We start from the raw sequence: 12790 nt of genomic DNA on the forward strand, positions 1-12790 counted from the left end.
ACACAGCTGGTCCCGCGGGCGGGATCCAGCCGCGGGGACGAGTCCGTCCAGCCCCCTTACGCGTCCTCTCTGCACTGCCTGACCTCGCCTGGGTCAGGTCCCAGCGCAGGGGTGACTCGCCGTTGTGGCGCGCCGCGGGGAAAGGTGGCACAGCCTCAGGCATGAACGTGTGGAATTGAACTGCCGGTGAGAGAAGAGAGCTGGTGGCGGGAAGTCTTCTCAGGCTTGAACTCGGCATCGGGGTGCAACAGCTTAGCGCGAAATTTGTTCCGTAGAAAGTTCTTGCGTGGCTTAGTAATCGGGTTGCCATTACCGCCTTTTTAGTTGCAGAAAACCAACAATACCATTGTCCCCCTGCTCCGCCTCCACTCCCTCCGTCCCTCACTGGCTAGCGTCGCCAGCTTTCTTCTAATTGCACACAACCAAACACTCTAGTCCCGCCCCTTCCTGGAGGCCCCGCCTCCTGCCCCCCTCCTGCCTGGAAGCTCTGCCCCCACCTCACTACATTCCCCTTCCTGGGTGGCTCGCTCTCCCCCACCCTCACTCACTTTCACTGGGCTGGGGATGAGTGGTTTGGGGTGTAGGAGGGGGCTCCAGGTGGGACAGAAGGATTTGGAGTGTGGTAGGGGGCTGTAGGTTGAGGTGCAGGAGGGGGCATGGTCTATGGGCTGGGGGAGCAGACTCTGGGGTGAGGCTGGGGGGTTCAGGCTGTGGGAGGGGGCTCTGGGCTGGGGGTTAGGGTGCAGGGGGGTGAGGGCTCCAGATGGGGTGCGAGCTCTGGGCTGGGGCCAGGGATAGGGGTTTGCGGTGCAGGAGGGGGGCCTAGGCTGGGGGAGGCTGAGGCGTTCGGAGTGTGGGAGGGAGCTCCAGGCTGGGGCAGGGAGTTGTGGCGCAGCAGGGGATGCGGGCTCTGGGGTGGGGCCAGGGATGAGGGGTTTGGGGGGTAGGAGGGAGTTTGGGTGCAGGATGGGGTTCTAAACTGGGGTAGGGGATTGGGTCGGGTCATGGGGGGGGGGGGGGTTCGGGGTGTGAGCTCCAGGTGGCACTGACCTCATGCAGCCCCAGCATTTCCCAGGGATGGAGGAAATCCACACGGCTCCTGGGAAGCAATGGCATGCCCCTCCGGCGGGCAGCCATGGGGCTCCATGTGCTGCCCCCACAGCTCCCATTGACTGTTGTTCCCTAAAGATGTCATAGCACACCCTTGGGAGCCACATAACTGTCTGTAAGGGCAGATTTTATCCCTGTGTTACCTATAGCTTGATTAAGCAGTAACATACTACTCAAAATGATAGCAATGGAAAACAGAAGGCACCTGCTACCTTATATTGTAAAGAAAGCTTTAAAAAAGCCAGTGGCAAGCATAGTAGTTTAGAGTGCAGTGTGTTGAGGAAGTCGGTGAGAGACATGTTTTCTTTAAGCCCAGGCCTTGTCTGAAAAGTAACTACAAAATGGCATATTAGGGTTTCATGTTCATAAGTACAAAAAATTGTTTTGCTTTGGTTTGTTTCTAACAGCCCTATAAATATGTAGAAACTGAAAGTCATACTGGGTTCTTTCCTTCTTGCAAATCACCACTAGTAAGAAAGGATCTGCAGACCAAATCAGTCTCTTGGTGACACCTGTAGAACCCCTTTATCTTGAAACTGTGTCATCAATAACACCTGCCTACGGCTTCCAGTTGTTTTGCATTGGTGTAACTGATTGGAACTTATAAACACTGTTGCTGATGCACAAGTCTCTTACTTTTGACATATCCAAATCTTAAGAACCAAATTCTGCCATTACATGCAAAACATGGAATGCCCATTATCCATCAAAGCTATCCAGAAAATTTACTAGCAGCATTAATCTAAACCAGCTCTGATATTTTTGGATTTTTTTACATTACACTTGCATTTCAGAAAACCCACTGCTGCATCTTAAAATAGCCATGAACTCTAGGATCCTTAATCTTCTGCAGTGTTTGTAGATAGCTACAGCCATATGTGGCACTCTAGCATATCAAGTAAAATCCACATTACCTTTTGTACCATATAGTCTATTAAAAAGGATTATAAACCTCAGCTTTCAGACAATGATCTGGATCTGACAGCTCAAAAGACATATGAAACTATACAGAGCAAATTCACTTTGGAAATGTTTACGCGTTCACTTCTAACAATGTATTTGAATGTCTTTTGGAGTTTTCCACTCTTGTCTGAAATATTAGTGTGATTCCTAAAAGGCTTTTCGTGTCAGGTTGTCCTGTTTTTTATCCCCATGTCCCAAGGCCTAAATAGGAAGGTATTTCAAAATGAATGGTAGTAGAGACTATATTAAGTGTAATATCACTTGGAAAGAAAATCTCATTGTTTTGAAAGTAAGCAAATCTGGAAAGGTAATACATTTAACGTTACATGATTTAATTTAATATTAATCTATATTGGATAAAACCAGATTGTATTGTAATCAGATTTTATTTTACATCTCCTGTTTGAAAATGGCCAACTAAAATGTAACGTCTCTGTTATTTTGAAGCATCTGCTATGTCATTTAGTTGAAGCAAGAATTAAATAGTGATCAGACACATCAAGAGAGAAAGTGTTTTATAGATTCAAGCTTCCAGGCTTTTCTGGAAGGTCATAGTATAGTGGACTATGTTAACAGCAGTGAACTTTAGTAATAAATATAAATCACATACAAGGGCCCAATCCTGCAACGACATACATGCATGATTAACTTTAAGCATGTAAATAGTCATACTGAAGTCTTTGTGGCATCAGAATTTAAATCTGCTACTTGCAGAATGACTCAATTCAAAGGGTTGAATCCTGTTCACATTGAAATTAATGGCCAAACTTCCACTGACTTCAGTGGGGCCAGGATTTCAATCAAGAATAATCACCTCTCTATAAGATACAATGATTATATTTTGTCTCAAATCTTTAGTTTATCTACAAACTACACTGCAACCCATTTTATAAGTAGCTATCATTTTATGTGGAATTATCTGAGCGTAAGAACTTTGCGTACCACTGGAAATTTGCTGCCAAGACTTTGTGACCCTAGCCCCAACTCTTTACGATGTGTTTTCTCTTTAATTTGTTGTATGTATGTCTGAACAATTTTATGGTAGTCTATGCAATCTGGGATTTAACATTTTTCATTAAAAGAAATAAAATTAGCTGTCCCACTAATTTTCAACACTCCAATTGATGAAGCTGCAGAAGAGGTTGTGGTTCAGTATATTCAATGAGAACCATTGTCAACATTTGAAATTCCTATATACATGAGTCTTAACTGCCCATATCCTTTAATTACCAATTTTCAGCTGTAGCTATATTACCTTGAAATATGATCTCCTTCAGTCTTACAGGACATTGGCCTTGGATGACAAATCTCCAAAGCAAAACCCATTTGCTAAAGGAAGTGATGCTGGTAATTAGTAGGTACCACTGCACCATTTGATTCAGTAATAGAATAATCTCCCAGCATGGAATTAGACAGCATTGTGAAAGTGGAGATACTGGGCCAGCTCCTCACCTTGTGTAAATTGTCATAGCTCAGTTGAAGTCAATAGAGCTCTGACAGTTCACAGCAGCTGAAGATCTAGCTCACTGTTTTTTGCTTGATATTTAAACCAGATGTATTTTTCTCATTTATGTAGGACCTTTCATCCAGAAGAATAACAAAGTGTATAAAGTCCTTTGAGAAATTTCTTGAAGAAAGGTATTTCAAAAATCTAATAATATAAATCTTTTGTCGAGTAATCATTTTTATGTTAGAAGACACTTTGTCCCAGATCCTCAAAGGTTTTTAGGTACCTAACTCCCATCAGTTTCAATGGGATTTAGGCATGGGGATATGGGAAATTGTATGTATGCTGTATATATTTGTTCATTTGAGGAACTCAAAGCACTTAACTATGCTGAATAAATGCTGTCTCCATTTGTAAGAAAGGGAAATGGAGACACACAAGTTTAAGGCCAAAATTTTCAAAACCAGTCTCTAAGCTTGGGTGCCCAAATTGAGACATCTTCAGACGTGTTGCACACTGGCTACCAGCTGAAGTTTAATGGGGACTGTGGGTGATCAGCACCTCTGAAAATCAGTCCCACAGTGATCAGCACCTCTGAAAATCAGTCCCACAGTGTCTTAGGATGGGCACCCCAAAACGGAAGCACCAAAAATCAGAGGCCATGTTTGTAAGTTTAAGTCTGTGATAGAGGCAGAATGGTACCCTGGTCTCGTGACTATCTCATGTTGTATCCATTTTGATTCCAATTTACCTTCTTGAAAAATAAAAGCTTTTAGCAAGAAAACACAGCTGCTTATTGTCCAACAGAATGCTCATATGTGTTATTATGCAATACACGTTAAAATCATAGATGAGTTTATTCCACACTGGAGGCAATTTATAAAGTCGTAACATTTGATAACAAGAGTCACATAATGCACACTGAATGGCTTTCAGTCACTGTAGATCATTCTGCCTTACTTAGTAAAATCTGTGGTGTATTTTTTGTACAAAGACCTCAGCAATCATTTTAGAACACAGGATAAAGCTGAAACTTATAACCAGTACATGCAAGTGATTTTTAACTTTATTTTAAAAAATATAGAACAAATGCATGATGATTGTCCTACGAAGCATATATTACAGTGAATAAAACAGCAGCAGTATAATTTCCATCACAATTCTATAGCAACTAAGAATACTGATAATATTCTACTGCAAAAGTGAAAAACCCAGGCACCATAAAGTATTTTAATTCTTACATACATTCTAAACACATTTTTACATTAATAAAAATTAGTTTTTTTAGACTAAAGCATTACACAAATATAAATTTATATTTGAAGCTCATCATTTTATCTACATTTAAATGCAGAGCAGCAAATAAAATACACTTGAAATAATTACTGCAATGTACATATAAACAGTGATAGAGCAAAGTTCCAAAAGACAGAAATACTAGCGTTTTTAAAAATGATAAAACACAAAAGTATTTTAAAATGTATTAAACAAATATATTAAATGCTTTCCAATCTGCGAACACTAAAGGAAAACAATTCTCCTAAGCAATACAGGGCCAAACCCTGTTAACCTTAACCCAGACTCTGCCCAACTTATACTGATTTCAGTGGGAGTTTGCCTGAGATGGGCTGAATGAAAATGTTCTAAAGACATCAGAATTTGCCCAGCAGACAATAAAAAGCAGCATTTATGCATACAATTCAGTCTTATGCACGCCTGTACAAATGTCCTTTAAGTTGGTTAGTGTCTGAATAATTCCTAGAATCAAATCATAAACTGTGTTCAGGGGGGGAGTAGAGACATGATTGCAATTAGTTTTGGAAAAGCCAACTGTGAAAATGAAGAGGCCCTCAAAAAGCACATATCAGGAAATAAAATATTAAAGCTACAGGAGACTAAAACAGAAATAAGTATCCTATGTTATGTGAATAACCTGTTGAGGAGTACGGCTGTGATCCTGCAAATCCTGGCACACATGTTTAACTTTACACTCTGCAAGTAGTCCCATTGACTTCAATGTGTACATTGCACATTGTAATTTGTACCCTTTGCAGGACCAGGGCCTAAAAGCATTAAAGCGTTTGTAACCAAAAAAGGATCTGTAAATACATATGTGAATTAAATTCATTTAGTATGAAAGGCATCCCAGTGTTGAAGGCATCATGTACTACTGAAGTGGCGTGCAGAGCCTTGTGATTGCTTAATGCACTGTGGTAGATAGATTTCACCCCTTTTGCTTAAATCTTTGAGTATTCCAGGATGCATGGTGTACACCCAGGATAGGTACTTAGTAGAGCACTATTACTTTAAAAATAATTCTGCCTTTATAAAGGCATACTGCTGCATTTGCAGGGATAGCTTGGAGGTGAGGGGTGACAACATATTCATTCACAATCTAAGACTTTATTAAATATCTGTAACAACTACTGTGTGTGTTGCGTCAGACTTATTCGTGACAGAGTCATTTGCAGTTACTGCACAGCACAGCTGTACAATCGCTTAGTTAAATGTAAAGGATAATTGCCTAAATACCTAACCATATTACCAAAGCAATCCCTTGACGTATTGCCACTAACACTTCATTGGCAGTTAAAATAAAGAAACTGCAACTTACAGTGACATAGGCATGATAACAGTTACATAGAATAAGTCTGTTTTTCACTAAGGGAACCCACTAATGCAGATATAGCACTAGGTTTCTCCATTAAAAAAAAAAAGCTTCCTGTTACAACAGATTTTTGACAACACTACACCATTTGCATAGATACTGAACAAGTTACAATAACGATTAATCATGTTTTTAAAAAAGCAATGTGTACACTAAGTTTTCATTCCATAGGATTAGTGTTTTCAGTTCATCTCTAGGTAAATATAAAGACATGCATGCACACACACACATTCAGTATTTGTTTTCTACATACCATTTCTTACATATTTCTATCTAAACACCTCTCACGTGTAAAAATTTGTATAGTTTTTGTCCTTTATATGGCTGGATCCTGCAAGGCAAAAGTAAGTTGAGGGCAGCTAGAACCTTGCAGTGTTGGGCCTATACTGTATACCAAACCTAATGCACATATTTTACTTGATTCTTACAGTGATATTACTTTGCTACCTACTAGTAAAGGCACGATCATTAACTAAACAGAGAATTATCTTTGTACATTAGAGAAGGGAGCTGAGAAGATCTGATGATGTTTCTTTAAGTTGAAATTAAGTCAACTAAAAAAATAAGTTAAAAGTGATTTCCAGTACTATGCCTGCTCCTGAGCCCCCTGGGATATCTGTACAATCACATTTTACTGTTTTTTAAATGTCTTTATTTCTCCCCTGTTGTTGTGGGAAATATCTATGCAAACAAAAGGGGAAACTGTTTATACACAAAGTGCTGTCAAATACACACAAACTAAACAAACTGAAAACAAAATTTCTTTAGTCTTTCAAGATTTGTCAAAATCTTAGGTAGCAATAATAGGTAACACTTTTCAGTCAGAAGTGTTATTAACAGTGTCCCTTCTAAGGAAAATTGCAGTGCAACACAGAAATTATTTTAATAGCTACACTGAATTACAAAGAGTAAATTACCAAGACAGCCACACAGACACAGATATTCCCCTCTTCCCCTTCAAGCAACCAAGTTTAGTGCAATGAAGTGAATGACTCCTCCCTCTAGGTCACAGAACTGCAATAGCACTCAAGGCTGTGATAACACTTAACTCTCCTGCTCTGCTGCTCATCGTAAAGCAATGAAGTAACCAGCCCATGTCCCACAAACAAATTTGGTTGCACAGGGACACTCAAGGAGCCACCAGAGAGGTATGCTTTACTGTGCATAGGGTGCAGACCCAGACATGGACTCTTCATACATTTCCTCTCTACCCCAACAGGACCGGCCTGATTGCACTGCATCGGCAGCTCCTAAAAAGCTGCACTGAAAGAGGTAGGATTTCCTCCAAAAAATGCTGTTAGACTATGCTTTTAAAATTGTATTTTAACAGGAAGCTGCTGTCTTGACAATTTCATGATGCTGAGTAGGACAGCAAGTATCAGCTTCTCTGTTTCAAATAATGAAATCAGAGATTTTCAGAGCTGTTGTAAAAAAAGTTCTATACCTAAAAAGATGATTTAACAAATAGCTGAATACATTCTTTTTAAAAATAGTTATTTCTAGCTTCCTCCCAAAAGCTTTGAGAGTCTTGTATTTCTAATAATTTCAAATGGTGAATATGATGTTTCTGTCCTACTCTGAATCAAAATGGGCCCCTGATGGAAAGTATAAGTGAAATATTAGACCTAACTGAGACAGACATCTTTTTTTCATTCATTTGACAAGATATTGAAACTGATCAGTATTTCTAAAAAGCTGTGAAAATTCCTATGTTAATATTCTTATTTAGTAAACATTTATCTATCTATATTAGTGTAATAAGTCACTGCATCATTCTGAATGATGAGTGACAGGCCAATCCAACTACATCTAAAATCTGTTCTCTACGGTATATGATTTTAAAAGTCTGAAGAAAGCAGTTACATTAAAAAAAAAAAAAAATTAAACCCATCCTGGTGGTCACTGGTTGTCCCATGACACACAGTTAAACATAATTCCTAGCATTTCAGGGATTAAGGCAAACATTATAATACACACTAGAATAATGGATCTTCATTCACCTCTAATAAGATTTCTAAACAGGTATTCATATTTTATAATTTCATATTAGAAATTTTATAAATATAGGGAGCCCAAGTCTGCAAGTTTCTCTCCCCACAAAGGTCCCATTAAATCAATGGATGTTTTTAAAAAAAGATAAAATCTCTTGAAGTATCGATGATTAATAAACTGTAAATACTATTACATTTTCTAAAATATATTAGTTACACACACATTATGTAGAAACAAATATGAGCAGGAGTACTTGTGGCACCTTAGAGACTAACCAATTTATTTGAGCATAAGCTTTCTGAGCTATGCTCAAATAAATTGGTTAGTCTCTAAGGTGCCACAAGTACTCCTTTTCTTTTTGCGAATACAGACTAACACGGCTGTTACTCTGAAATATGAGCAGAGACTAATGTCAGTTTTCCTCTACACAGATAGTATTTTTAATCCACTTAGTAGTAACATCCTCAAAACTGAGACAAAGGAATTTCCATTCCAATAATAGCGTCTTTCTCTATTTCCAAATAAAAATGCTTCTAACTCAGAAGACATCCCATCATGTAAGTTAAAAAATGCTTCCAAAAAAAAGGAAACCAACATCTGAACTTTGATTTCTATTTTGCTGAATAGTAATAGTAAAAGCTGTTATCTAACATAGGGTCACATTCATTCCTTTGAAGACAACAGAGTTGCACCCACCTACCCACATGAACTTTTGTTGGGTTGTTTGCTTTCCATCCACTTTCCTAGCACCTTTCCTTCCTCCTCACCCAAACTACGTTGCTAATCAGCTTACCTTAGTTTAGTGGAGTTCTTTTCAGCATGCACCCTCTTGTTGTTAATGGTCAGTAGGGGCCGCTAGTGCAACAGCACAAATCCACCCCTCCCTCCATTCCAGGTACTGCAAGATATCCACTATCCAATCCAAACTGAGGGGTAAAAGAACAAGCTCAACATTAAAAACCAATTCCCCTATACGGTATCAACACATTTCTGGTTCTGTGCCAAGAAGCTTTTATATTTTTGTGTTCACCAGGGTTTGTGCACATGAGCTGCTGCTAACACTGGAATTTACTTTTATACCTAAAAAGTAGCAAGAATCCAATGCCGCTAAAACACACACACACACACACAATGGCTTTCCACCTTCTCTATGAAATTCTAGATGTTGTAGAAGTGTAAAGATGATTTTTAATATCAGACAACATAAGTGTTTGAAGACACCTGTCAAAACTGTGTTCACTGGGTCTTGCCTTACAGTGAGTAAAGGAGAAAACTAACAGCATAATGTACTTCAGCAATATTGTCCTTTAGATTGTAGGACTATCTATTTCCTTTAGTCAATAGCAGCATTCTGGATGCTCTTTGCTTACTATTGGGAACTTATTTTTAATTAATAACACACATTTTGGGCAAAATAACTCCACATTTTGAAATCCTCCATAACTAACAGTGATACTTCCCAACTATTTAAGCCTATATACACTAAAAATATTTAAATGATTATGTACCTTTGATAGGTAACACAAATCTTTGCTTTTACACTGAAGAGAACACCATCAAGATATCGTTCATTATGTTCAAATTAATTATTTATTCAATATTGTCATCACAACTTGCTTCATGGCTTTTGGACATCAGACCCATGTGCACGAACTGAAACATTTGTTGAATGAATGAAACTGAAACGAACTGAAACATTTGTTCGGGAGGGGGGGACTCAGACTTTGCAAATAGATATATTTCAAATTTAAATCCTACCATCTCTGAAGATACCCTGTCAGGATTGAAAATAAATATATTTAAATAAAAGCTTTGCCTCCATGTTTGTCCACCCTCCTCCTCCTCTCTGTGCAAGGAACTCTAGTACCACAGGCACTTGTTTTCTCGTCAAGAAGCAATGTATGCAATCAGACCCCTCTCCCCCAATATGCATATGATGGATGAGGAGGAAGAGGGAATTTAGCTGTGAAGAAGAAAGCTTTTAGTAATGCTATACATAAGTACTAATTACAGAGATTCCCACTGAGTTCAATAGAGCCAGGATTTCACTCTGTGATTTCACTCTGCTTCTGAATTTTTCCTTTAGCACCTGGAGTAACTTTGGAAGGAAAAAAATTCAGATGTGACTTCATATGAAACAAAATAATATTCTTGAATACTTTTCCTACAGTGTATCATTGCTCATAAGCATCTTCATAGTCTGAATTATGCATATTTACTTACTGGTAAGGATAATTGAACATTTCCTTACTACTTTGATATAAATATATTGTACTCTACTTTGATAAAAGTATCTGATTTGTGCTGTTACCATTTGTAAACAAGCTTTGCAGAATATTCTCTAGACCAGTGGTTTTCAATCTTTTTTCATTTGAAGACCCCTAAAAATTTTGAATGGAGGTGTGGACCCCTTTGGAAATTCAACCTGTGGTCTGCAGACCCCTACCCTAGAAGTTCTACACTGAAAACTGACTGAAAAGAATTCAACAAAAAATGCTGCATGGGCTTGGCACAGTATAAACTCTGGGCTTCTGTGGTTACGGTAACACTTCCAGGCTTTGACCTGTAGATGGGAGTATTCGCATACTTTTGATTGATCAGAGAAACGGAATGCCTTTTCTGGGATCTGAAACTTTATTTTCATAAGGAGTCCAGTGGCACCTTAAAGACTAACAGATTTATTTGGGCATAAACTTTCGTGGGTAAAAAACCCACTTCTTCAGATGCATGGAGTGAAAATTACAGATGCAGGCATTATAACTGACTCATGAAGAGAAGGGAGTTACCTCACAAGTGGAGAACCAGTGTTGACAGGGCCAATTCAATCAGGGTGGATGAAGTCCACTCCCAATAATAAATGAGGAGGTGTCAACTCCAGGAGAGGCAAAGCTGCTTTTGTAATGAGCCAGCCACTCCCAGTCCCTATTCAGGCCCAAATTAATCCTGTTAAATTTGCAAATGAATTTTAGTTCTCCTGTTTCTCTTTGAAGTCTGTTTCTGAAGCTTTTTTGTTCAAGTATAGCTTCTTTCAAATCTGTTATAGAATGTCCAGGAAGATTGAAGTGTTCTCCTACTGGCTTTTGTATGTTACCATTCCTGGTATCCAATTTGTGTCCATTTATTCTTTTACGTAGGGACTGTCCGGTTTGGCCAATGTACATGGCAGAGGGGCACTGCTGGCACATGATGGCATATATAACATTAGTAGATGTACAGGTGAATAAGCCTCTGATGGTGTGGCTGATGTGGCTGGGTCCTCTGATGGTGTCACTAGAATAGATATGGGGACAGAGTAGGCAATGAGGTTTGCTACAGGGATTGGTTCCTTGGTTAGTGTTTCTGTGGTGTGGTGTGTAATAAATCTGTTAGTCTTTAAAGTGCCACCGGACTCCTTGTTGTTTTTGTGGATACAGACTAACACGGCTACCTCCTGATACTTTATTTTCATAGTCACCTTTCACGGACCCCTTAGACATAGTCTGTGGACCCCCAGAAGTTGAAAACCACTGCTCTAGACCTACTCCCAATTAATCTCACACTAGTTCCCTGTAAAGCAATAAGAAGGAATTCAATATTTTAATGATCAGAGTACGGTCACTTTGTTATCCATAAAAAGAATAGAGAAAAGGAGTACTTTTCACGTGAGCTCACGAAAAGCTTATGCTCAAATAAATTTGTTAGTCTCTAAGGTGCCACAAGTACTCCTTTTCTTTTTGCGAATACAGACTAACAAGGCTGCTACTTTGAAATTTGTTATTCATGATACCCTATCAGACTGTGACAAAGTATTTTAATGAACAGGGGTAAGAAGAACATATGAAAAGCAGTTGCTTTCCTCATAAAATGTTCAGGGCCCTCTTTTGTAAGCAATCCTAAAATTCTTTATACTTTATGATCACCAATTAATTGTATATAATTGTGCAACCAAAATTTTAGCATAGCAAAGGTACAGTTATCCCCTTGGAAGTCTGTTCTTCCCCTCATCTTCCTTGATGTTTTCATCTGGGACATCAATTTATCACTGAGGAAAGTCTTCATGATACTGGATCTGAAGTATCCAAGAGGAATTAGCAGCTAATCCAACATGTCAGTCATGCCTTGTGGTAGGCACTTGCAAGATGCACAAATATAAATTATTGTTAATCTGCTGGCAGCTACCTTTTGACAATTTCGTTCAGCAACTACATTCGGTCACAGTTTACTATTACTTAAGAGACATGCACGTTAAGGTTGTTTGCAAACATTAACATTCACTTGTCCTTTCATGTGTAATAAACCGAGCATTTTCATCAACATGTTCATCTGCTTCTTCCACAGGGTTCTTTTCCTGTATTCCACTATTTTCGGAGCAAGTATCTTCATCTTCCTCATCTCTAGGATGACCCTCAAGACTGTGTCTGATGCCATACGCAAAGTAAATAAAGAAGCCTTCCAAACAAAAAAAAATACTTAATAGTTTTTTGCAGGCAAACACTGCATTAAGAGTGATTCCCAACCCCCTGGATAACTGACACCTTTTACCTGAACAGTTCCCTGCTTGTGGTATGCAAATTACTACTAGTACTTCAGGACTTTGTGTCTGGTAATGTAGCTCTTCCCTACATTAAAGA

General features: G+C 38.9%; 2 protein-coding genes across 6 annotated transcripts in view; both read right to left on the minus strand.

Annotated features, from left to right (window-relative positions):
* The window catches only part of PDGFRL (platelet derived growth factor receptor like), a 51988-nt gene extending 51663 nt beyond the window's left edge, over nucleotides 1-325 (minus strand). The window contains exon 1 of the mRNA XM_073341917.1: nucleotides 9-325. Coding sequence (XP_073198018.1) covers nucleotides 9-310 — 302 coding nt within the window. The 5' untranslated portion in view covers nucleotides 311-325. The remainder of the gene's footprint in view (nucleotides 1-8) is intronic.
* Nucleotides 326-8495: 8170 nt separating this feature from the next.
* SLC7A2 (solute carrier family 7 member 2) overlaps nucleotides 8496-12790 on the minus strand; it is a 106321-nt gene continuing 102026 nt past the window's right edge. For all 5 annotated transcript variants that reach the window (XM_073341919.1, XM_073341920.1, XM_073341922.1 and 2 more), the window contains one exon: nucleotides 8496-12608. In XM_073341919.1, coding sequence (XP_073198020.1) covers nucleotides 12424-12608 — 185 coding nt within the window. In that variant the 3' untranslated portion in view covers nucleotides 8496-12423. The remainder of the gene's footprint in view (nucleotides 12609-12790) is intronic.

The sequence above is a fragment of the Lepidochelys kempii genome, chromosome 4 (genome assembly GCF_965140265.1).
Source record: "Lepidochelys kempii isolate rLepKem1 chromosome 4, rLepKem1.hap2, whole genome shotgun sequence".
NCBI lineage: Eukaryota > Metazoa > Chordata > Testudines > Cheloniidae > Lepidochelys > Lepidochelys kempii.